Genomic DNA, 26731 nt, shown 5'->3' with positions numbered 1-26731 from the left:
GATGGTTTGGAGGCTGCCGCATGCTCCGCCTCTGATGTAAAACCGAACCTGCAATCTTTGCTGGTTTAACTGGATAGAAAAATACCTTCCCCGTCATCAGAGTTCACCACCACATTCACTTTAAGTCTTTGAACTATTAATCTCCTCCTACCTCCCTTCCAGTGTGTGCTTCTCCTCTCCAGCTGACAGCCTGGGACAGCCCCGAGATCAGCTGCTTGTGGAGCTCTCTGTGCTGAAAGCAGTCCTAAACGGTGTGGCCTTTGTTCCCCCCAGCTGTCGTATCCTCCGGGATCTGCAACAAGTCCTCATTTTACAGACCCCATCTTGACAGTCCCCAGTCTGATCTGACCACCTGGTTTGTTTTTGAATCGAGCACTTGAGTCATAACATTTCTGTTTATTTCAACAACTGTATTCCTTGCATAGGAAATGAGCCAAGATGGTCTAAGACGGGGAGAGCGAAGCATGTCGTGGTTGTAATTGCTTTTGCTCTCCCAATATAAAATTTTACAGTATAATCAAAATCTTATTTTTGTAGTACTGGACTCTGTTATTGACTTAATCTTCTTAAGTGCTCCTATTATTCCAGTGATTTCATCGTTGTATGTTGATTTTAATCTTTTGATCTCCATATTAGCTACTGCCTGCAACTAATTTGTTGCTCAGTGTTTTTCTTTGTTTTGACCTGTGAGGCATTTTCCTCATGGCACACAACTCTGCTGGCAGATTGCATATAATCTCTGCACTTTTTTTCTCCCATATTTTGCACAGTTATAACAAATGCAGATTTACAAATTGAAATGGAATATGTATCTTTTTAGAAAGGCTGAGGAAAATACCACTTCAGGTTTAGCCCAAGAGCCTAAATGTGCTTGATTAAAGGTAATATGGCTGAATACAGCTTACCAAAGAGAGGTGTTGCACAGGCTTTTTGGTCCAGCAAGTTCAGAATGGGTGAAAACTGCAATAATTGTAACTTACATGCAGTCAAGGATGAAGGAGTTTCTGAAAGCAGTGTTAGACCTATGATGAAGAAGGCTGGGTTTTGTGAGTGGCTCAAGGGACTCTCCTGGCTGGGCTTGGCTTGATGCAGCAGTGACTCTGTTGAATCCTGAACCATGGAGCAGATTTTTGAACAAACACTGGTGACAGTGGCAATAGTGCAGAGTCATGAACTTCACAGACCAAGTGCAGAGGTTGGCTTTTCCCCTTGGTAGTTGATGTTTTAACCTGTGCTGATTTATTGTGTGCTTTGTTTTCTTTAGCTTTTTCTTTTTAAAGCTTAAAGAAATAATTTTTGCCTTAGGTTTGCTGTGACTTTTTAAAAAAGAACACAGCCTGAACATTGACAAAATCATCTTTGCTTTGCTGTGCGCCTGTTTATGCTTCTGAACACAAATTGTCTTCTAATATTTTTGACGTTTTGGTCACTAGAGAGGCAGAAAAGCAATTTCTAAGATGCCTATGGGCCAGAAGACATGCATTACAGCAGAGGGGAAAGAATCTGTTAGTTGCTGAAATATAAAACAAATTGGATGAACAGCTGCTGACACTTGTCAGTCAAATAGTTGATAGCATTTTCAGTCTCCATGCCACATGCTTTTAAGTAAGTCTGTCAAAAAAAGGATATTTTCGCTGGACTTCCCTGTAAATATGAGAGAAGTTTTGGCCTGATCTATCATTTAAAATTTTGCTGGCAGAGGAATGAAATTTTCCTCTTTCCCCAAAACTGATTGACATAACTGTACTGGCAGATTCTTCATCTAGGTGCAGTTGTACTGGCAGAAAGTCCTTTGACTGTTGGAGCTTGTTCTGTCGCAGCAATGGGTTGAAGTGAACCAGCAGCAGCTCTTTGCATTCCTTGTCTGGCTTTGCCAGAGCTCCCATCCGTCCGCAAGCCCTTTTCAGTGCTGCCCGAGCTTTACTGCACAGGAGCCTGAGCCCTGTCCAAACTGTGGTCTGTGGCCAGGAGGGTTTTAAACCCGGATTGATGGTTTTCAGACAAAACCAAACCATTTTAAATTTGACATTTCTGCAGGATTAACCCAAGGTGGTACGTCCTGCTCCCTGTACCACGGTACAGAAGCTGTTTAGGACAGGGTTGGGCTGCCAACCCACATAACCATGTGCAGGGTTAAAAGCAGTGGGGATCAGGATGCAGAGCTCTCCTTTGCTCAGCCACAGGCTGCAGGCTCTGGAGTGGGAGGTTAAATCCTGCTTTGCAGCACTGCTTGTACGTGAGATCTTCTCCCTGCTCCCACTGAAGTATGTAACTTGAAGCTCATCGTTTGGGTCCAAACTCCTTAAAAGTAGCTGGTTAATGCTTCCTTGTTCTGGATGTGTAGCCAAGCCTCTGGGTTGTTTTGGAATCTCCGAGGTGCTTTATTGGGATTTGAGGACATGCAAAAAGCTGTCACAGGCCATCGGGTTGCTGCTCATGACAGAGGAGCTCGGTTGAGCGCGTCCATCACTGCCGTTCCAGGGAAGTACCGACGTGCGTTAGCGATGCACAGCCAAGGAGCATCTCCTGAAGGCTGCGCCCACACTCTCATTCAAAAAACTGAGCAGGGCTCACTATTTTGAAAGGTGGCAGGTGGAAGTGGGCTGTGTTTTTACCCAATAAATATTTTATGGTGGAAAAAAAAAAAAGGAGCCATTCCAAGAGCAGAATCAAGCTGTTTCTCCAGCTCTGCTCTGCCTGCCTGAGAGCGGAGCTACAAATCTGCGTGTCCCTCAGTGCTCTTTGCTACCAGCCTGGTGGCCAACCCAGTAAAGCTTTCCAAGTTCCTCCTCTTGGAGCTGTTGTGCTTCACATAAATATCTGGGACAGCTGAAGGACAGGATGAAGAGGGCACGAGCACACACATGTGCAGCAGTATGTGTGTGGGTCTCAAGTGGATCTCAACCCCCTAGAAAGAAGGGCTTATGTTCATTGCTTTATGTCTTGTGAGATTGGTTTTGTCAGGCAAATCCTGTGAGGGCTTCAAGGTGGGATTGAAGGCTCCAAGCAAAATGAGGTCAAGATATGGATGGTTTTTGTATGCATCCCAGTGACAGACCTGCAGAGGCACCTGAGCTTGTTTTGATAGACTCAGATGACTTGAACATTCATTTTCTCTGGGGATTTAGGACCAAGTAGTTGCACAGATGGAGGGTGGGTAAGAAGGGGGAAAAGCTTCCTGTGTCAGTGGCCACAAAGCCATGTTCCTGCCTAAGTCCGCAGAGGTGGCTTTCCTGGCAATGCTTCCCTCTATCAGCAGCAGGGAGCAAGACAAAAATCAAGAAGGGGTCTGTTGGGCTACAGTCAAGAGTTCAAAACTTGTCTATCCTTGTGTATCAAATGGCTTCTCAACACATCAGTGGTGTTAAATGTGCATGTCCACTGCCCACTCCTGAAGTGAAGCCCCTGTTAATGCACACACCAGGGGAGTGGTGTGTGCAGGACACCAGGGAAGGTGGGTGCTGCATGTGTAGGGTGTGGCCATCCAGGTGGGGCTGCAGAGCACCTCCAGAGCCAGGTTCTAAACTCTGTCACAGAGGGGAGGGACCCAAACATCCAGCACTGCAGGTGAATATGCTCCAGGCTCCATAATTATCCCAGCCCACTCTGGGACTCAGCACCCCCTTCACAGGCAGTTCCAGAGGTCCCAGTCTCCTCCCACACATCCAGGGAGTGTCTCATGGCTTTTGGACACTGGAAGTTGGTTTAGTTTAATGGTTCATTATGTCAATCAGGCTTGTCCAGATAGGAAGGTTTTCCAACATTTGTCTGTCTTTTATTTGTGGGTGATGAACATTTGTCCTGGTTCCCCAGGCTGGCAACAGGATGTTGTGCTTGGGCATAAAGGACATCAGCTCTTCTGCTTTTCTCTCAAATGACTGGGACCTGGGCAAGCAGGAAGCATTTCTGATTTGAATTGGCTGATGGGAGGGAGGGACTGCAAAACCTCTCAGAAAACTCAACCTAGCAGAGAATCACAGAGTGGCTTTAGTTGGAAGGGATGTTAAAGATCATCTCATTCCAACCCTCCTACCATGGGCAGGGACTCCTTCCACTAGACCAGGTTGCTCAAAGCCCCATCCAACCTGGCCTTGAACACTTCCAGGGAGGGGGCATTCACGACTTCTCTCGGCAACCACTTCAAGTGTGTTTCCATTAAACGTGTTTTCCATCAAACCAGTCTGTTATTTAATTTCAGCTCAGGGTCTGCCCCTACCCTGTGTGTCTAAGTGCTGCTGCAACTGGCTGCTTTGGGAGAAATTAAAATACAAAATGAGGCCTTTTGGAGGAAGGTAAGCATTGGGCAAGGCTGATGGCCTCGTAAAAACAGGGGCTGAACAAGAGCAAATCATCAATTAGATGTCCAGGGACAAATCACAGGATGTGCAGATAACAATGGACACAACTGTGGAGGCGATTGCAGAAATGCCCTTGTACCTGGGGAGCAGGCAGTGTAGTCCCACCCTGACCTTGGGGAGCAAATCAGGAAACCATCTTCTTAATTAATAAACTAAAAAACACCCATGAGAAAAGAAAATTCCTTTATTCTGAGAGGTGGGGGCTCTTACATCTCAGCTTGTTTTTTTTTGTTTCTAAGGCAGACATAAAAAGACTCCATAATTTATTATTAGGACATCTGAATAGTTATTTATTGAGAAGCCACAGTTCTCACACTTTTACAACTGTCGGCTTGTATAAGGCAAAAAAAGCAAAATGGATCACTATTTTACACAGAAAGTAAAAGCTCTGGAGGAGGGACTGATGGACATGCAGTTACTGGTCAAAATGCAATGTACATGACATATAAAAACCATTGTGAAACAGAGGATTTGTAAATTATGGTAACAATCTACTGAAATAAATATTCAATATATTATTATAAACACATTTGTATAGTCTAAGATTGTAATTAAAGTTGTCTTTGTACATACACAGTTATTTGAAATTTAAACAAAAATGTAACATTTAGAGGAGCAAATGTCAACATAAAACAACTGCTTTGGAGTTGTAATGTGGCATGATATATCCATAATGATAGGATTAATCTGGTGTGGCAATTAGAATGACTAATCCTCTGGGATGTAGCCTCTATGGAGTTAACTGCATATTGGAGGGAAGAGCCTGGTACATTAACAAGGATGCAGAATGATTCAAACGGCTGTCTGGGTTTGTTTGTTTTCTGGTTTTCAAATGAACAGAGAGAACAAAAAATCATTTGTAATTGCCTGGTCCTTCTTTTAAAAACAAAGCTGTTTTTTTATTAATTTTAAGCAGTTGGCATCCACAGAAGAGAAACAAAGAAATGAAAGGACTCGAGTCACTCATCTTCACAACAATTTACCATCAATGTATATACAGTACATTAATGAAGCATTGTTTAAACTTTAATAACAGGGACACACCTAGCATGTTTTCTATGTAGTTTTTCCATTAACAGTATTAAACAATGGTGCTCCATATTGCTTATGAACATATAGATATGAAATTAGGAAACTGATGAATCAAAGAGAGGTGCTAATCTTATTACCACACAGCTAACATGGCATTTGTATTGGTAAACTTCTCATGGGCATTGAGAGCTGACATAAAAATTCCTAATGTGGCTAACTGAGTTACAGACGAGGTACATGCACGGATACCAGGCAACCCCCAGCCTCCCTAGTCATCCTCTTCATCTTCCTCATCGCTGTCCTTCATGGTGATCCCCTGGAGCCCTCCGCCTTCGCTGACCGACGCCGTGGCCTCCTCTACCGTCAGCCGGTTCCGGATCGTCTCGTAGGTTTTGCTGTTCAAGGTGGAGTCCAGCACGCCTTGCAATCGGAAATCCCGGTATGTTTTCTAAAGCAGGGAGAGGCACAGAGGGAGAAGACAACAGGGAGAGGTCAGGGCCCACACCAGCTCCCCTGCTTTGCCTCAGGGGCCAGCCGGTGCCCCTGCGCCAGGGGCTTGGGGCCGCTAATGGAAGAGGCTGTGATGCCAGGGAAATCCCAGCCCCAGGGACATTTTGCATCACCCCAGACAATGCACTGGCCACCACTTTGCCATGGCAGAGGTTCCTTTAGGGTGCCTTGGGCAAAAAAATTTACAGCTCTGCGACTCCAGCCCTGCCTTTGTGGGCTTGCGGGGTGGCCAGGCTGGGTGGCTTCAAAGCAGGGACGTGCGGGACTGCTCAGGGCAGCTTTGCATCGGGGAGGCTGGGGTCTAAAAAGACATCAAAGCAAGAGATAAGGGCTCTGCTCCAGCTAACTTCCCTTGCTCCTGGCTGCGTTCTTCCTGCCTGTAAAGTCAGTTATTTTCCCCATCACCCATAACCGCAGACGTGATTACACATTCCCGGAATGCTCCGTATTAAACAATCCTACCTACAGTATAGGGATTAAATGAACTAAGTCCAGGATACTGGAGGAAATTATTAAAGTATAAATATAAGCACATGGCACGTGTTTCTTAAATCTCTGTTTCTTCACCTCAAATTGGAGTTGCAGTTCCATGGTTCCCGTATTTCCCTTGTTATTACAATTAACATCTCTCATTTGAATTTATGTTTATAAACTTTTCGACTCTGTGAGATAAAACTCTGGTCTCGTTGTTCATTTAATTCTGCTCTGTGCTCTGTGTGGAAACTATTTACTGTTCTGCTATTTCAGAAAGTCCTTGGGTTTGTTGTAGCTGCTTCTGAACGTAATATTGGTATAAATAAAGCACAAGGAAGAAAGCTTTCCTCAGTTAGCTGACAAGTAGAAATAATTTGTCTGTGCCTGTTGTTTTCAGTTATGAAAAGCACATTTAATACATCTCAGTTTTAATTTATTCATGCCTTCAATGTGTTCACTGCACACAAGACCATAAACATTATAAAATACTAGACCAAAAAGCCTTAGATAGAACCTAAAATGATCAAAACTATATTTACCCCCTTCTGTGATCTTATTATTTCATGTAAACCACTGTGATTTCACACTGAAATAATTATCATTAGTCCAAGGCATGCACACACACATATACACATATACGTGCCCTTAAGGAAAAAAAAATGCTACTTTCAGGGTATGTTATCTCACCTTTATGATCTCTTAGAGTTGATTATATACAGTCATTGTAAAAGAAACAACTTCAATTAACTATGAGAACAATCTCGTTTGAATTCTGACAATAGTCACAAGCCATAGTTGGGCTTAAATGTTTCTAGTAAAACAGTGTTAAAAACTTCTGCATTGATTTAACCCATTTTAACACTGGAGTTCATTGGTGTGATCAGCAGGTTTGTCCCCAAAAAGGCTAATTTCAGTGCATGCACTTTACAGGTAGGGTCAAAAAGCAAAAGAGTTTCTTTTTTTTTTTTTTTTATGCAAGGAGTTACTTTGTTCTTACCTGCACACCTGTATTTTGCATTGCTATGCATTTCAATTTCCTGTGCTACCTGCCCTAGACACAACTATCTGAATTTTTTTAAAAGAATTTTAATGAAAGGCTTAATTTATTTGCGGGTGACTGTCTGCCTAAGACAACATGCCACACATGCAGGCACTCACACACGCTCCCCCCAGCAGCAAGGGGGAAAAACATGGGGCGATTACCTTTACTATCCTAATGAGAGTTTTCAGTTGGTAGATGTGGAGCTGCAGGTCCATGCGGTCTGTCAGCCAGGTGCAGACGACATTCATCGAGCTGGTGTACCATTGCTGCAAGAGAGACAGGACTTCTCCAGCAACCACGGCAGGGCTGCCCCCAGCACCCTGTCACACCCGACCTTCCCCACCAGCCAGCCACACACTCAGAGGGGAGACAGGCATCTGCTTTTACACAGAATTTCCATGCATGAGCTTTTAAATTTTTATAATATTAACAGCAAGCTTAATAGGAGACCACCAGTAATGCTGCAAGATTTTGTAATCTGATTTTGCCATTGATGGCACTTGCCAGCGGTGGTGTGCATTTGGCTCAAGCCATGTTTTAACCTGTTTCCCCCCACTGTGAGAGCACAACCCTGCCTTTAAGTGTGTCAGTCCCACACTCAAGCTACTTACCATCTTCAAATTCAACCACAAACAGCCACAGAGCGAGTCTGGTTCCCTGAGGGTGAGCAGAGGGGAGGCTCGTGTGGGGCAAGGTTTGGCTGGGGGGTAGAACGCTGGTGTAAGCACCTACGGGTGCCTGTCCAGGCTGTGTGGGGAAATACTTTGGTTTCACCCTCACAATTATGAAAAATTGAAAAGCAGCAAAGAAATGAGCTTGTTTCAAGCTGCTGAACTCACAGGGCCCCTCCAGGGGCTGAAAATTTTGCTGCTTGTCTGTGAAAAAGGCTTGCAGCAGTGTGGCAGCAGCCTGCCGTTCCCGCAGCGCAGGAAGTCTCCGGTGGGCTGCGGATCAGCGCCCTGCTCACGCAGGGCTGACATGGCACGTCTGACGCCACACAGACGAGCAGCGAGCCCTTGAGAGAAGGAAAAGCAGGGGCTGGGAGGGGGGGAATCACAGAAGCCTCCCCATGGCTCTCAGCACAAGGGTTGGTTACAAAGCGGGCTGCAGACAGAAACCCATCACGCCTCCGTATGCGCAGTCGCACCCTTCTTGTGATCTCTCTTACACACAGAGATCAAAACCTTTGCTGCAGACCAGCTGCAATTAATCTAGAAACAGTTAAAAATACTCAAGAAACCCCACCAGACCAGTTTATGAAAATCCTGATCGAGCACCATCCAGGTTAGTGCGGGATGCAGCTCCTTCCCAATGAGCCTGAAACCTCACATCAGTTCAATGCAGGTATTACTACCTCCCTCACTGCACCTTTGGGTGGGGGTCTCTGACACAGAAACATGCTCTCATCCCACTGGTTGTAGAAGCTGCTGGTTCAGCAGGTGAATTGAGACAACTGAACATGCTGTAATTGTGATTTGTTACCCTCCACCCTTCAACACTGGCACCCACAAGCTGGCACAAGGCTCATCAAAGCAAACAAACGAGTCTAAGCTAAACCAGCCCAGCATCACAGAAAAGTGGGCTCAAAGTACATCACTGAACTGTATGGTAACACACATGGGAGCTGCCACCCTTCACCAGGAATAAGAGCAGAGGTTAGACATGCTGCACGGGGAAGAATTTTCCCCCTGACTTCAATAAAGATGTTCCCATACTTCTATTTCTACACCAGGAGGAAATAAAGAGGCGGAAGAGCCACCAAAGAAATGGCACATGGTAACCTCTTGCTCAATGCTTACACCTTATGCAACTTCAGGCAGTGATTCTGCTGACCCTTCATCTCCAGGACAGAAAGCTGGCAAGAGCTTGGATGAAACTCATGGAGGCTGGCAAGCAGGAGCTCTTGCCATAACCAAAGTCAAGCTCAGGCACTGCCCGATGTCACTTGAGGCCCTGATGTCAGATGGGGTTGAACTGTGAGTGAAGCACCTTGGTTGAATGGTGTGGGCCTGACCAGCACAGGAGACATGAAGATCTGGTGGGGCTTCATACCTTTCAATCGCTCAGACTAGTCTGGGGGGTCAGAGCATCTCTTGATATCCCCAGAGACCCCTCAGTGCTTCAACCTAGGACAGCCAGCAGTCAAACGGTGGTGGCACAGAGCGACTGTTGCCACTGGGGGATCTGCCTGAGGTGCCTTGAAATGCTGCAGGTCCACGTGGGCAAAACAGAGGAATCATTAACGTTCATAACGCTGCTTTTCTGCCATCAGTGTGCTTAACTGAGCCATGCTCTTGGGTGACACTAGTTGTGATCTGGGGCTGCGCTGGCACACGGATGCCCAGGTCACCCAAACGCCTCCTTCTGCCACCTCTTTAAATCAAAACCCACGGGGGAGCGGAGCGACCGTATGTTACACGTGCACGCCCTCGCCCTTCCACTGCCGCCTCCCGTCTTCCACACAACGATCTGCCGGGTGTTTATGTCACCTCCTCATGAGATGAGACGTCCCCAGCAGGGGCAGGTCCTGTCGTTTCTGTCTGTCCCACGCCACACACGCCTACACAGCTGTGCAGATCCCAAACAGAAATTATAACCTCTGCCCTGGGGTTATGGCAAGGTGGCTTTGCTGCTATGAGACCTTCAGAGTAAGCAAAACATTTCTCTGTGTTTCTGGTAGGCACTTCAACATGCTGGATTCTGGGGAGATGCAAACTCCTCGGAGCCAAATCTGAATTACACCCTTCTCCTCTTGAGCACTGGCTGACAAGGGCTCAGCCAGGCACATTGCTCGGCTGCATGAAAGGAGCTCTCTTTTCTCAAAGCCAAGTTACTCCAAAGACTTTCTGCTTTATGAGAAAAAGACAAAGTCTAATTCATTGATCTTGATACACAAAACCGTCACGTCACTTCATAGAGCACACACCAACTGCTGAATTTAAGCCCTGCATATTCATAAAAATAAGTTAGCCCATAAATTAAATGTTCCCTTTAGCTATCACTAGTGTTGATGTGCTATAAGACGCACAAGCCCTCTGATTCATGACTAACCTACCAAAGAAGATAACATTTGCATATGATTATATTATTAAAAAAACAAAAACAAAGCCAAATGCTCCTAAACAGAAATGTGATCATCTCAGACAAAAGAGCACAGAGTGGTCCTGTGGGGACACGGGCCACCTCGCTCTCCCTGGGGGGGTCTGCCATTCCCTCCAGGGCAGTGGGGTACATGCAAGGGACACAGGGTTCCTTAGGGATCCAGTCCAGCCTTATGGCTTGTTCCCATAGATGAGATGCAGAGGTCACAGCCCAAATACTGAACTTTGGGGCCTTGCCATGAGGTGGCAACACATTCCAGGCACATTTCTGGAGCCCCAGCACAGCTGTGGCACGGGCACACCAAAGTAAATTCTGTAAATGTATTTTCTGAGAACTACTCACACCTGGTTGTAAAGAACAAGTAGACCTCATTGATGGTTATGGACCAAATCCCACGTATAACCCACCGTGGCACACACACATTACTGGTGCAAACTGGCATCCTTGTGTGTCACCTGCAGGAAAACACAGTCTGGGGGCACAGCATGAGGAAAGGCTGTGGAGGCTGCATCCTGGTGGATGCATCGTGGATACCACACATCCACTGGGATGTCAGCAGGGAAGGGAGTAGGTCTCTGGCAGAGACAAGTCACAGCCCCCATTGCCTGCTACTGCACACCATGACCCAGCTTGCAGCAGAGGAAATGCAGATGCTCTTTGGGTGCTCTCAGAGCCCAGGCACAGCAAGCAGATGTAATTGCATGGCCAGGAATTCAGTCCCTCTTTCAAGTTAGTTTTCCAGTTCTCCTTCTGTATGTCACAGTGGCCCTCATTGTTGGGTGCTAGCCTGGGTAGATCAGGTAGGCCATGGGCTGGCTGGGATGCTCCAGGATGGGCATTAGAGGAGCTGGAGCATGCCAAGGGGTGGACTTCCATGACTGCCCATCCAACACCCCAGCCAGCTCAAGCATTAAGCTTCCTTGTTCCCGTCTTTTTTTTTGAATGCAAAAGCATGATCAATAAGTTGCTGAAATAGCAAGTTTGTCTCTGAATACATAAATTTCAAAAATTGATATGAATAAATCTCCAACTAACACACTGAGTGTGGCACATTTTATCAAAAATCAGCCCTATGCTGGGCTCCTGCGCTTTCCGGGAGGTGGTGTCATTACACATACCCAGGAACATCTGCAAACCCCCGTCTTCTTTGGTGTGAGCTGAATGGAAGCATGACCTCCTGTTCCTTGCCATGAACCTTGAGTTCACACTCATATTTTACATGTTACAGGAAGCCACAGCTCACTCCAGGGGTGCTGCAAACAGAATCTCGTAAGCCAGATGCAACACTGCTTCTTAAGGCACCTGAAGGAGCTGTATTCTTCATTCAAAAGCTTACATACTAGTAGCTTAAGGTCACTTCAGCTTTTGTAAAGAGTGGGACAAAACCAGGAATGCTTATAGGGCTGGGTTGTCAGCAGGGTAGCAGAGGGATTACAAGGAACCTGTGACTCTGCCTCTTTCTGCCTTTACTGGTAGTTTTTTTGTGTGTGAACAAGTGCCATACAACAGATTGAGGCTGGTATAAAGGCCTGGGACTGTGCAAGAGCACCCCGCTGAGCCTCAGCTGTGCTTGCAATTAGCAATAGGCATGAAATGATTATTGTTGTGGTGGCTGATGGCAATCTGAAGTGACAAGTTTTATGGGGGAAGTTGTAGTAGGGATGTTCAGCAAGTTTCTGCAAACCATTAATCGAAGGCTGCAGCACAGTTTAGTCAAAGCTATTTTATGTCATTCCAAAGGTCTCACAAGGATGCTGAAAGAATATTTTTCTGCTCTCAGTGCCTTGGAATGGAGTTTTTCTAGGTCAGGGATTCTTTACTGCCCTATTTAGTGTCAAAAATACCCATTTGCCTCAAATTAGCAGAAAGCTTGTAGTTAAGGGCTAGAGATTAGGCATACAAAATTACTCAGCAGGTGACTGCTGGGTGGATTTGGGGGTTGAGAAGTCTTTAAAACTGACTACAAGACATTATATACTTCTGACAAAAGAACATAGTAATCCTACCTGCTTGCTTTAACCACTGTTGTTTGTCTATTATTATGTGCTTTAATGCTCATAAGAGCAAAACTACTGGTGATACTACTCAATTACCATAGTAACTCTCCCCTATGACCTCTCATTTCAGTACTCGCTTTCCAACCAGAACCAATCCAAGCAGGGCAAATCTATTTAAAACTGTGACACACACTGCACAAGGAGGCTCCGAACGCCGGCTGGCTCCCTCTCTTTGTCCGGGACATGGGCTTGTTTTGAAATGCTGAAAGGCAGCTTTGAAATGAACCCTTGAATTCAAGGTGTTTCAAAGATGAGGGACTGGATGCTGGGCGGCCGCCTCCGCAGCATCCCCGAGTCGGCCAGCGTGGAGTGAGGGGACCACAGAGGCAGGAAGGGAGAGAGGAAAGAGCTGAACGTGAGTCTTATTTCCCAGTGGAAAACTGAACCTGCTCTCAGTCAACAGCCCTCACACAAAGTGACTTGATCAGCCAGGAAAAAAAAAAAAATTAAAAAATTTACCAACTCTGTTTCTGGCATTTGTGTCCCCATCCAACGGGCCAGAAGCTCAGCTGGTGGACGGCACAGTGGGGCTGTGCTGGTTTACAACTGCTGACAGTAGGTGACAGGCCACAGAGCCGTGTCCATCCCCATCCTGGGTGGCTCTGAGATCAAACTGGTCTTTGGTGTTGTCACATGCATTCACGGCAGCCACCTCCCCTTGGCAGGTGTCCTCTCCACAGGGAAGGTACGGATGCAGCCACAGCAATACAGGGATGTGTTGTCCGGGAACCAGCCTTATGCACACAGCTGCCAGCGTTGTGGGAAGACTTGCTTGGAGAAGGGGACAGAGCCTGGGTGCTGCCTGCACTCCTGCCTTCGCCCCCGGAGTGCCCTGTAAGCACAGCCAGCTTTGTACACCGGAACTGGCTGCAGCCCAAAGGCCAGGCTGCTCTGTGGCAGTCATGGAGGGATCACTCTTGTCCCTTCAGTCTTCTGTGGCCACCAAAGTGCTCCTCTCCACCTTCCCCCAATATTTCTTTCGCTGTTGATCCCAGGCAGTTCCAAAAACTTAGTAAAAATGGGTAACATGAAGCATAGAGACCAGTGCAGTTCCTATTCTTGTTTACCAAAAATAAAGAGATGTTCTCAGAATGTACACAGCAGCATCCAGGATCCCAGTTTGAGAGCCTCCTATAAAGGCCAGTTGTGACAGGGTGTTGGATGTGGATAAGCAGTGGTGGGATGGAGTGTGCCTCTTGCTCTGCTCCCAACCAGTGCTACCGAAGTCTCCATCAGGCTGCCAGGGCTGAGCCCCAGCTATTTCTCAGGCTGTTCTGGAAACTCGGGTTTTGTCTTGCTGCAAAAGATGTGCTGTCCCCCAGGTTGACCCACAGCCAGGAGAGGGGGGGAAGAGCAGGGACAGGGCCTTGGTGACACAAATGTATATGAAAAGCTTAAGATACATGGTGGTGGCCCTGGAGCAGGACATGGCAAAGTTGAGGTGGTCAAAGAGCCACTGGCCCTCAGGCACACACATCATTCTGGTCCTCAGTGTCGATGAGGAGACAGGGATGGACCTTCTGCCAAACGATGAAGAAGAAAGAGGCATATCTCTCCCATGAAAGCATAAGTTTTCTGCATGGCAGGCAGACAACTACCCATGCAGCAAACCACATCCCACACATTCATCATCTTTTCTTCCCACTACTCAACAAAATCCATCCACTGCACGGGGTATTACTGCTGATGGACTCCTCCTCCTCTACCCTTCCCTAGGGACCAAAGAGCCACCCAAAGGCAGCTCAGCATTTGGAGCTACAAGCCCTCCTCCAGCACAGAGGGCCAAACCTGCAGTGGGCTCAGGGTTGAACCCCCAGGCAAAGAGCATCTGGCTCGGTTGTGTCCCGGTCGCAGCCATGGGTGGCATCAATAATGACCCAGCGACTCTTTGGATTTACACCTGCCAAGGATTTGGACCATTCCCCCAAGCCAGGCAGGGGCCAAGGCTCAGGGGACCAAGTGCACCGTTGAGTGTCTGGGTTTTCCAGAAGCAGAGAAATCAGTGTGATATTGCCCACGTTAGAGAAATGAAGTTTAGTGGCTGAGGCTCTTGGAGCACAGAGCTAACCGTAAAATAAGCAATGAGTTAATATCGCAGGCATTGATCAGCTAGTCTTACAATTAATGCTTCCAATAAAAAAAAAAAAGCTCCCCCTTTTATTCAACAGAATAAGAAATTAAACACTTGTGGGCTCATTCTAAAGAATGAATGAAATTGAATAAGCTACCTAGCACTTGAGATTCCCAGCGAGTGCTTGAATAGAGCAAACCTCCTGAGTTGAATGGATTGCCTTTTGGGACCAATTTGTCTCTTTTCACTCTTTATTCCTCCTTTTTTGCTGACAGATGTACAAAGGCGGAACTGCGCTGTGCAGCTTAGCTACATGCACCCACAGCAGCTGTCACTTTTGTCGAGCAAGTTAATCAAGCAAATGCCACCATATCCCACTTTCTATAAGGAACAACATGTTATAGACAGTAGTCTTGGGAGACGGGGAGGGAGGGAGAGAGACTTTATTTTAACTTCGAGTAGCTGGTATTTTTTTTTTCCCCCTCTGTGTGTAAAAAAAAAAAAAAAAAAAAAAGAAGGAAAAAAGAAGCAGCCAAACCTGGTAGCACAAGCTGACACTTTTGTTTTCCCTTAGAACAAATATTTAATATGATTTTAACTCTAATTTGTACTAGAAGGAGAGCTGTCCGGTTTTAATTAAATTTAAGGGACTTAGGGAAACACGGTTAAAAAAGAAATAGAAGCTTTTTGTTTGCGTTAACGCTTGTTGATAATAATATATTGATTGTCAATTGCTAAGCCCAAAAGATTAGTGTAGTAAATACTATTATCTGAATGCCACAAGTGAAGTGCTAGCTTCCCGTCCCTGCTTTTCCCTTTGTGAGGCACTTTGAATCACTGGTTGTTATTTATACATTTTCTTTGATAAAACCAACTTGTGTGGCTGATTTTTTTTTTTTTTAAACCCTGCCTCATTAAGTGCATAATAGCATTTGCGTGTGGGGCTTTCTGCTTTTTAGCCTTTCAAGCTTAAGCTTATATTCCTCTCTCACAACCATGTTTCAAAACTTGGGATGTTCACAAACAATTGGATACACACCAATATTGTATATATCAGATGCTCTCTTGCTATTGCCAAAGACTAGAAAATAACAGAACATTATCCACAAAGAGTAAATAAATAGTTATTGTCCTGCTACGCCGCCGCACGCCAGATAATAACGCTGTCCGGTCATTAAGCAGCTTTTCTATTGCACATAATTCTTTAAGTTAGGTATGCAAAAGCCAACATCAAAAGCAGGTCTGTTGGTGTAGCTCTACGGAGCACACAAGGGTAGAGCACCGGGAGGGCTTCAGGCAGCCCTCAGTTTGCTGTTAGAAAAGTAATTCCCCCCCCCAGATTCACACCCTTGGGAAAGTATCTTTCAGAAAATAAACCCAAGTTATGGTAACAGATTGCAGTGTGCTAATTTAACTTCTCTGCAGGGTCTTTGGGTTGGTGCAGGAGCAGTGTGCCCAAACCCGCAGTGTTTGGGATCTGTGACCCCTTTGCCAAACTGGACTCCACGCCTTCCCCTCGCCCGTACAAGCGAACCCTCCGCCGGCCGTGCTCAGCAGGGCTCTGGGTGAGCTGTCCTCGCAGCAGGCAACATGACCTTCATATTCCAAATTAAACCTCTCTAGGAAAGTCCACATTAAATTCTAGAGATCTGGCAAAGTGCTAGCAATTTGATAAAAATCCCCTGAAACCTCAGGGTCTTTTTTTTTTTTAATAAAAGTTATGATTTTATTCTATCGAAGCCTCGTGAAACTGTTTAGACTCTCCCAGGTCACACTTGCACTGAGCTATTACTGAGGTAAACGGTTGCAGGTTTTTTTCCTGGGATTTTTTTTTTACCACTATAATGCTATCACTGCAAGTACACACAGCGTGTTCTTACACATCCACCCCAGAGCTGTGATTTCTGGAGGCCTTTTACTCTATTTTATATTCCTTAACCACGAAATTTCATTCTTGTTGACAATGTAGCTATACAAGGAGGTTAGAAAGTCGAAGTCTTGATATTAAAATAATTTGTATTATTATTTAATAAAGTCACAGTCCCAAAGTTGCCTAATAGGGTTAAGCTGCTAGCCAGAGCGACTCATCACCTGTCTAGGATGCAAATGGCATCACCGAATTACATTATTTTTTTTCCCCTCTTCCTAAAAATAAACCCCAAAACAACTTTGAATCGCGTAAGAGCTCTGCCTTCCAGCAGGGAAGAGCATCCAGAGCGAAGGCAGCAGCGCAGACCCCGGCGTGTGGAGGTGCTGCACGCTTTTTGCAGTACATATGGCACCTGAGATCACCCACTGTTTGGGGATCTCGGCATCAGGGTGTGCTCAGGCTGCTGCGTCACCCTTAATTGGCTGAAAGTTGGACCCAGCAGGGCTCGGCAGGTCGGTGCCACAGGTGTTAATGGGAGGGAGGCACAGGGGTCCCAGTGGGTACGTTGTGTGCTGCTGGAAACACACAAATTCCCTGCCCTCCAAAGGGGCACAGCCCATCCTGCACGCTCCTCGCTGCAGATCTCTCTCTGCTCTTAACCCAGAATGATTTTATTCCTTCTCGGAGAGGACAAGGAGGATCAGCATCTTTTGTGTCAGTGGGGCCAAGGTCCCCAGCAAACGCACACGTCCAAGAAGCTCATCCCTAACACCCCCGACTCTCGGTGCTGCACAAACCTGTAACACCTACACATGTTCTGTGCAGTTGCAACTCCACCTGCTGTGGTGGGTGCAGGTTTGTTTACACCACCCCTCAGGGGCTTTGCAAGTGATCCACGTGCTCTCATCACACCAGCAAAGGCTTCCCATGGCAGGGACACAGCCAGAGAGGGACCTGCAATGGTACTGCTCCTTCACTGGGGGAGGAACAAATCTGCTGGGGATATGATGTCTTGTACTTATTCAGGTGCTCCTGAGCTGTATGTCAGGGTGGTCTGCTCTGATAGCCAGACACCAAAGTCTCTGCCTAGCCAAAAGCCACACACTCACACCCCCGACAGAGGTGATGGGTGGATGTACCAATGACTCCCTGAGCCTTATCCCCAGGAAAGGATCTCATGGAAACAGTTACTGCAGTGCTGGCTCCCTGCGTCCTACAGCTGGGGATGCCCTGGTCTCAGCCAGGTTTGCTGTGAGCAAACACCGGTGCCAGATCATGCACAGACCATCTCTGAATCCAAACCAGCCATGTGCTGCTACACTCACTCTGAGACCCCCTCGAGCTACATGCTGGTCAGGGCTGGATAGAGGGCAGCAGGCAGAGCAACCTGCGAGGGAGACCCATGTGCAAACAGCTACTGATCCATGGCAGGGTGCAGGAGGGATGTGGGAGCCAATGTTCACAGTGATCTGGGAAGGAAGCCCACTGCCACTGGTTCTGGCAGCACCTCCAACTTCTCTCTCATCCACAATGTCCTCAAACCAGGGACATCCCATACTTAAACCTGCTAGGTTTGCAGGCTGAGCACCTCAGCGGGTGCCTCCTTTCCCCTCTGAGACCGGACAGCACCAATCCTGTTTACACACCAAGTTATACATCTCCAGAAAACGTTGCCTTCCAGGTAACCCCTGAGCTGGAAGACTCTGCCTTTCCAAGCTGTGCTGGCATGGAGCATCCCACGTCCCTGCAGATGCAGGGCAGAGTCCTTAGCACCTGGGTACAGCTCAGGTGGGCTCTGGGTGCTGGGCCCTCTCTGCTTCACTGCAGATACAGCTCAGCAAAGTGCACAGCACTCACTGGGAACTGCCAAATTAAACCCAAAAAGCCCTGCTGCTTTGCAGGATTTTGCAGACCTCGCTTTTCCTAAATGAAAGAGCCTCTGCATAAAAACCTCTGAAGGCGCGCACACGCAGAACCACTCCTGTATGGATGCTTGTTCTGAAATACTTTTTTTAACCAACAAAATATTCTCTGCTTATTTCCATTTTTCAAAAAAGAAATGAAGCTGTCGTGTTAAAATCTGAGTTTCTATATAAAGCAGCCTAGTAAAATACAATATCCACACAAAGTGCTGCTATTTTTCTGTCCCGATTCCAGGGCCCTGTTAGTGTGAGGCAGCAACGGCAGAACTGGCTGCAGAGCTGCTCAATAAGATGCAATACAGCAATGCATGCTAGGGAATACTTCCATTCCACTTGTTATCAGCTTGAACTGGAAGCTGTCACGAAGTGGGACTCGATAAACTTCAGCCTCTTTCATAGCCTTCAAATTCAAAACCAGAGTAGCTATGGGCTGCCTGGATACCTCAATCCTGAGTGCAGGAGGGAGCAGCTCCCCTGGTATCATTCCTGGGGTTACACACCGGATGCAGCGCGCTCCCTGCCCGAGTCCTGCTAAGCATTTTTGAATGCTGATATCATACATCCAGGGCGAGGTTTAAGGGAGCACTGGGAAAGGAAAGAGCTGCAGATCAAGAGAAACGAAGTGACCTGGGACGGCTAATCCGGCACGCACCGCTGGCTGGCGCAGGCAGCGGCAGCAATTGTGTGGGGCTGGGCTGCAGGGGGAGAAAAGGAAAAGAGGGATTGAAGGCGCTGCTGGAAATCAGACAATTCGTCATTGTCCGCGCAGGGGCCGTTGGCTCACCCCTGTGCGCACCGCGAGTTTCTTTGGGCAAAGGCCCTTTGCAGAGCCCGGAGGGAGGGAGCAAAGCCGCCGGCAGCGGGGGCTCGGCCCCGCCGCAGCCGTGCCCCGCGGGCTGCGGGGTCAGCCCCGCACACCTGCGCGCATCCCGGATCCCGGCCCTTCCCACGCCCCGCGCACCCCCGGACGCAGCTGGGACCCGCGTGGGCTGGGGTTCACGAGCAACACCCGCTCCTCCAAGCTCTCGTCCCCGATGACCCACAGGACTGGAGCTCCAGTTAGCTACGGCTTCTTAAAGGAAGCTGGAAGGCAGCTCCAGCTCGGAGGGCACTGTGTAACTCTTACACAGTTACAAATGTGCAGAGAGCGCCTGGTCAGGGAGCAGAGAGGTTGCTCAGAAAAAGGCTCTCTCTGGATGGAGGATGTCATGCTCCCTCTTCCCCAAAACCTCCTTGGCCACTCACGTCTACCAGGAAATAAGATGATCTTTCACTCAGGGCTGGCCCCAAAACACAAATCTCTGACGATCAAAAGCACGGTGCAGATGATGTTAGCAAGCCTATGCTGACCTTAACGTAACAGAGCAATCAGTCTGCCTTCTTAGAATGATTAATGGAAAATCTCCTCTGGAAAAGAAATCAAATTAACTGTCTTCAACCAAATGTCTACTGGAACATGAAAAGCTGTTCTGATAAAGACATTTAGGAGGGAAAAAAACCCCTTACAAGCATGTAAAATCCAGTGACAGATCTAGGACTTATTTTATTAAGACTCTCCCTAAAACAAATTAAATGGAGCCTACTTAGATGAGCACTTCAGAAAAGAAGCCTTGCTGAGGGGAAGCCAGGGAGGAGGGAGGCCACATGCCAGTGCATGCTTGGAGCCGTGTGAAGTTCATGGATGGGAGTATAACAGGATGAGGAGCAGTGTCCATGTTAAGCTCCTTTCTCTGCTCCTGTGTGGCATGGGGAGAAAAAGAGGCTGCAGAAGGACAGTGCACTCTATGCCCCCTCAGAACAAGGATAATTTGCCCCCTAGAAGATATACTAATAATTGCCATCACAATTTTATTTTTTTTACCAGCAAAGGTCCCTTCTGTTGCATCAGTTCCAGGTCTGGGTCTGATCCCTGCTGAGCCAGCCAAGGGCAGCGAAAGCTGCGTGGCTCCGGCTCCTCCGAAGATGCACAGGGAGGGAAAAGCAAGCTGCACTTCCTCAAGATCAATCTGCCTAATTGTCTTCATTTCACAACTCACTCGGGAGGGGGGGGAGAGGGAAAAAAAAAAAAGAAAAGCAAAAAACAACGCAGAAGAAATAGCTCCGTGGAGGCCATATCAGGATGGAAGTGGGAGAGAGTTAGTGCCCTAATGAGCAGTCTTGCTGCGTAGGAGGGAAACAGGTTGTTGTCTGTCTAAGAGAGAGCGGTGAGTGCGGCTACAAGCAGATACGAGATGGGAGCCCGGCGCACAGCCTGATATCCGTTCTTCCCTTGATCCTGCAACCCGTCCTCCTGTGAGTAATTCTAACTCACAGTGAGTAGCTCCACTGACTCACAACCAGGCTTTTGAGTTCGAGGAGGAGAAGGGAGGGTGAGAAGGGCTCTCTTCTGGCATTTGATTGTGCCACGCAAGGCTTGTGCTCCAGCAAGAAATGCCATGATCCTGCAAGCACGCCTTGAAGGAGCTGGCAAAATTCAAGTGGGTAACCCTGCTGAGGGCAAAAGCTTTGATTTTAAGACTAAGCTAATGCTTCAGTGTCTGCAGAGGACTTGCTGACTTAACCGATCTAGCTGCATTTTGTATTTCTTCAGTATACTCAGGTGTGATATCAGGCTCCAAATTTGTAGGTACTGAAACATATGCTGAGCTGCCTGTGGATCCTGCAGTAAACCAGTGACAAGTACTCACTCAGGCTCCTGGAAATTTGCATAAGGATTTTGCTGAAGTCTGAGACTCACACAGTGTTATTACTCATTATGATATTGAGAAGTCAGTCACCAGCAAGGGTTTTGAAAACAAGAGGACAGTCCTGCACTGTATCTTCAGGCCCTGCACTCCTGCTGGGCTCCTGCCTGAGGGAAGGAAATCCATCAAAATCCATCAAAATCCACCAGATGCAACATCAGCCTTGGGATATCACTGGGGCTTCCTAAAAACCCAACTGAGCTGATCCTGAAGGATGGAACTTGGTATTGGAGTCTCAGCCAAGGGCTTGTGCCTCTCCGAAGGTGGTGGGAAGGAGATGGTGGCTCCTCTAGCTAATGAGCCATGGATTCTCCTTTGCTGGTGGAAGTGGACCTGGGGTGACTGTTCCTCTGCACTGAGGACAGCACAGGGCAGAGCAAACCCTGGTCTCCCCACTGCCCTCCCTGCTACACCTGCTGGACCCTGCTGGTCCCACCCTGCCACCAAGACTAAAAGCCATCTCCGTCTTGCAGGAAAGAATGGGCTCGCTTCTCATTTCAGGAGAAAATACTCCGTCTGGTATCACGGCTGTGACACAGCCCGAGGGAGCTGAACACTCACAGTGACAGTGAAGTGGTAGAACAGCCTTCTGCAAAAAGCACGGTGACTGCTGCCACCTCAGCGGGCTGTATCACTGCGTGATTAAGTTCTTACCAGACTTTTTGGTAAAGGCAACCTTCCTGATCTGATAACTGCCAAGGACAAGCCAAATACGCGGGGTCAATCTATGCACACTTAATCCCCAGAAGGCAGATTAAGTGTATAATTGACCCATATAATCCATGTATCATCTCCAGTGAAATGTTTTCTATGTCCGGTTTAGGCAGACATGAGGCCCATAAGACAGCGATCAGAGACACAGAATTACCATTGCAGTGGATTTCATCAAAGTTAGAGATGGCTTTTTAATCACTGATCTCAGAGACTGCTAGATTTAAGCAGATGAACTAGCACTAAGCACATCTGTTTTAATCCTTATCTTCTACTCAGGCTGGTGTCTTCAAGAAGTACAAGGAGGAAAAAAATAAATTAATTTTTTTTTTTAGGTCCTCGCAATCTTAGGAGCTTCTCTCGGTGTTTTGATCTCTCATATCAAAAGCATGTTTTTGTTTTTTTCGGTAAGATATTGAATTAATCATCAGAGACAAAAATGCCATCTGCGCTATTTAGGGACTGCATCAGGATGCTGGAATTCGCAGATCTCGGGGAGCTCACTCAGCGTTCAGTAGCCTTTTGTGTACGTGCTACTCGGTGTGGCTGGGGAGGAAACAGTCTCCCTATGTTTTACATTAGTGTTTACCAATTTATGAGGAAGAAAGGGTTGGCATTCCCACAACCTAGTAGTCAATCATAGACTTTCTGGATCATATATGTTCTGATGGGTTGAAACCTCTACTGTGAGTATCTAAGGGTGTGTGTAAAGATATATACACATACACAGATCTATAAATAACTCCCACCAAAGGGCACAACCCTTACAAGTAAAACTCCCACTGCCTTCACATGTATAAACTCTGATCCTACGAAATTCCTATGAGTGACCTGAGACAAAGGGGGCCTGAATTTTGCAGGACTGGTCAGAAGACTCAAGATCACTCTGAAGATATTTTTCCATGTTTAAGATACACCCACCTGCTTCTGGCTCATTGTTCCTATAAACAGTGCCATTCTGCACGTCAACTCTGCCCCCTTTCTGGGGAGAAAGTGCTAAAATTTTACTTTCTATCAGGCACTACACAGAGTTTGTGATCCTTCTGCATTGTGTAAAAAGTATCACAGGCTTTAAATCCTGAAGCACAAGAACGCAGGGAGGGGATGCTATGATGCTATTCTGAAGCTCTTCTGTTACCATTGCTCTCTACCAACAGGCCCTATTACAGTGTTTTAGCTTTAAATGTTATCAAATTAGTGAGCCAGGCCAAGTAAATAAGTCATGTTACTCTGCAGTAAACAGCACTGCCAAAAAGCTAGTTAGGTTTTGATTACCAGCAGAACTCCACGATCAATCTGTTCATTCAATGATCTCAAGACTACAGATTTTTAAAACTGACTCTATTTCGGGGTGGGGGGGGAACCCCACCCTGACTAATTTGCAGAATTAAGAGGATTAACACATAGACCACACAGAAATATGACAATAATCTTCCACAAACACCAGTATCTCCCAAAGAGCAGAGCCCTGTTCTGCAGGTGTGAGCAGGGCAGGTAGTGCAGGGAAAGAGAGATGGTTTCTGAGCTAAGAAATCATGGCAAATGCCAAGAAAAGACATATTAACCCAGCTTCTGTGGGGACATAACACACTCTGCAGCCTCTACTCCTGGAAGGAAACAAAGGGGGAATAAATGGAAGCACAGGGCACGATTGCACAGAAGTGTAGGGATTAGAAATATCCCATGAGAGCTCAAACCCCACCGAACATATGATAGACAACCTTGCCCTGTGCACCTCTGCTCCTGCACTGCTCAGGACTGCACAGAAAGGGGATGTAGCCCCAGCCTACGAGTGTCTCCAATGTGACCCCGCTGGGCACAGAGGACCTGCCTGCAGGAAGATTTAAGCTGTTTACTGCCACTGCTGCACCTATCATTATACAACACCCTAAACTGGACTGAGCTTTGGCTGGGGTAAGCCAGCACTGCTGCACTAAGCCAGTGGAGGAGCCGGCCTTGAAAGCGTTAATAATCTCATTGCCTGAAGAAACTCTGCAGCTAAGAGGATTGCTCCCCTGCCACACTGGGGGAAGAGGGAACAAAATCAGGTCCAACTCTAACTCGACATCATAAATACCATTTTTGATTATTCCTCTTCTCTTTCTTATTAAAACGGTTGTTAGTACCTGAAATGTCCTTGGAAAACATAACCAAAGGATCTTAAAGACCCCAAGGCTGTGGTGCTTTGCTGGGTTAGGTGAGAGGGGCAAAAGGCTGCAGGGCTGTGTCTCAGCTCAGGACAATAGAGTTAAGCATTTGCTCCTGTCCTTACCCAAACATGGGTGAACACAGCACCAATTTAAATGGGGTCTGGTGACCCCCATGTACTCATAAACCTACTTCTACTGACCCACCAGGAGCACCTCAGCCATGATGGGAGCTGACCACAGGAGCAACCAGCTCCTTCAGATGCAACCTGTCAGAGATGGTACACAGCCACTCCACACACAGTTCCAGTTTTCAGGTGACCAGGGCTTGGCACATCCCACTCCCTCCTCGTGAAGCAGCAGCCCCTCAGCTCGTCCCGCCCGCGGGCGCACACGGACGTGAGACACATGCAAACATGCCAATGGCATCGGGTCCCAATGGCACCGCCACCCCACCAGTGTGGGGAACACGGATGGCAACAGGGATGGGAACATAAATGGGAAGAGGAATGGGAACAGCTCCCACATGCTGCAAGTCCCGCCTTCAGCCAGTGTGGGTCAAAACAGGCAGAGCAATGTAAAAACACTACCCTTGATTATTTAATTCCACATGGACCAGGGAGACTTGAGGAGAGCAGGAAGGGAAAGAAAGGTTTTGCGCTTTTTGCTTTCCACCAAGAGAGCTGCTCTTTTTTTTTTTTTTTCATGTCAACTGTTAATTTGTTTAAAACAAAAATACGGCTTTGTAAAACCAAATACGAGTGGATCAAACTGAAATCAATATTTGTGTTAATTACAGCCTTTTGAAACTTGGAAATAATGGCCCAAAGGGTACAAACACACCAACTGTGAATCATAGGAAAAGGATGAGGGAAAAGGCAGTGTGGGCATTGAAAAGAACAGTCCAGATGAGCTCTGGAAATTTAGCTGCTCGTGGAATAAATTTCAACACAAACGAGCAATGCACTCGCAGGCCCGCTGCAGATGGAAGCGACAGTCTTTTGTTTTATGTTTTGTTTTTTCTCCCCATGCCTGCTTGATGGGTGATTTGCGTCTGGTGCTTGCGCTGCAAACTCTCCCCGGAGCGAGCACTGCTGTGCTCCGTGCATGAATGAGGCATTCTCAGTGGATATGGGTCATGCTAGTAGATGTACACAGTAAGATTATTTGACTCTAATTCATGCCACTTGATATAATGTGATAAAACATTTGACATGAGAGATAAGTTCCATTTTAATCCAGCAAGTTATGGGGGAAAGAAAGAGTGGGAATTGTAAAGGAGGAAGAGGTTTCTAAGGGACAGGTAATGCGCAGAAAGAGAGGTATCGAGTGAAGGAGGAGGTTGGTTGGGGAAAAAGCAGCTCTTCCTGAACACTGAAGAAGCAAAAGAGCGAGTAAGGAAAGCAAGGAAGGTTGTTAGAGTTCCAGAGCTGGGAGACTGAGAAATGGCATTGCTGAGAGATGGAAGGAAGGACAGTAGGGACAGAAGCTGCTTCAAACAGAAATCGAGATATGGACAAATACCCTCGAGAGACTGAAACACTAATGCTACAGGCTGGCTGTCAACAGAAAACCTTCAAGGACAGAAAGGTTGTAAACGCAACAAGAGCAACAGAAACAGAGATACTGTTAACAAGCATCCAAACCCAAAACAAATGGGCATCACAGATCATTGTTCTCTCACAGTCCAATGAATTTATCTTGTTCAACAGAAAATTAGCTGTGATCATATGGGTCAGTTCCTACCACGCCATCTTCATTAAGGAGACCATGTCTCGAATTTACCTTTGGTGTCAGACACACTATGGTCCTCCTGCAATACCAAAGTCCATTCCTAATCAGCTCTGTTTTGATTAGCTTTTAAAATTAAAATTTAGTATGCTTAATTTGCTGTCAGTTTGGAGTGCTTGTCAAAGAAACAATGCAAAACGCGCAGAAGAGATGGCCCTTAGCAAATGCTACTGCCAAAAAAATGGCTCAAATTTTAACAGTGAGAACAATGACTGAGATGTTCTGCTACAGAGAGATTTTCCACAAGCTTAAACATAGTAAAGAGCTCTCTCAGAAGATGCTGTTCCCTTAAAATCCACACACAGACAAAGACACAGTAGACTAGAGTAGAGATTTAAAGCAGGCAGAGAGCAGATACGAGCCTTAGTCAGAAAGAAAGGAAAGATTTATTTATTTTTTAAAGCTATAACCAATAAATTTTCTCAAAATGTGACTTATCCTCCTGTCTTATTTTGTCACATTTTGGGTCTCTCCTGCTTGGTGTCCAAGGAGGAGAAGGCATTTACTTACATCAAATAACCTTTCTATATACATCTCCTCATTGACCTTATCACGCAGGACATCCTGAGAGTGGCGGACAAATGTCACATAGGCATCAGCAACATCCATTCCTGGCTTCTGCATGGAGGAGAGAAGAAGAGAGAGAGAGAAAAACATGAATAGCGACGCAGGGGGCAGCTCCTCTGTGTAGCCTCGTCGCTGCTTTTCCTTCTCCTCCATCTCCTGCTGTCCTCCTGCAGTTTGTCCTCTCCTTACCTGATGGACACTGAGTCCTGCTGCTTTGTGCCCTGTGCCCAGCAAAATACCATGTGCAGCACAGGATCATGTACAGACACTTTCTCTTCTCTTGCCTAGGGCACAGGTGGTCAGAGGAATAAAGCTCTTCCTCAATGTACTGAC

At 46.8% G+C, this 26731-nt stretch overlaps 1 protein-coding gene and 1 long non-coding RNA gene across 2 annotated transcripts in view; one reads left to right on the top strand and one right to left on the bottom strand.

Moving 5' to 3' along the window:
- The first annotated feature begins 1205 nt into the window (after positions 1-1205).
- On the top strand, positions 1206-6744 carry LOC116792308. The gene is made up of 2 exons (XR_004359068.1): positions 1206-4292; positions 5619-6744. It is a non-coding gene; the product is annotated as an uncharacterized LOC116792308 (long non-coding RNA).
- Positions 4525-26731, bottom strand: part of CADPS (calcium dependent secretion activator) — a 211082-nt gene continuing 188875 nt past the window's right edge. Inside the window, 3 exon segments of the mRNA XM_032699168.1 lie at positions 4525-5838; positions 7578-7682; positions 26342-26449. Of these exon segments, the coding sequence (XP_032555059.1) occupies positions 5659-5838; positions 7578-7682; positions 26342-26449 (393 nt within the window). The 3' untranslated portion in view covers positions 4525-5658.

This window comes from Chiroxiphia lanceolata, chromosome 11 (genome assembly GCF_009829145.1).
Source record: "Chiroxiphia lanceolata isolate bChiLan1 chromosome 11, bChiLan1.pri, whole genome shotgun sequence".
NCBI lineage: Eukaryota > Metazoa > Chordata > Aves > Passeriformes > Pipridae > Chiroxiphia > Chiroxiphia lanceolata.
Note: the sequence above shows the minus strand (reverse complement) of the source record. Positions and strands in the feature narration are given on the sequence as shown.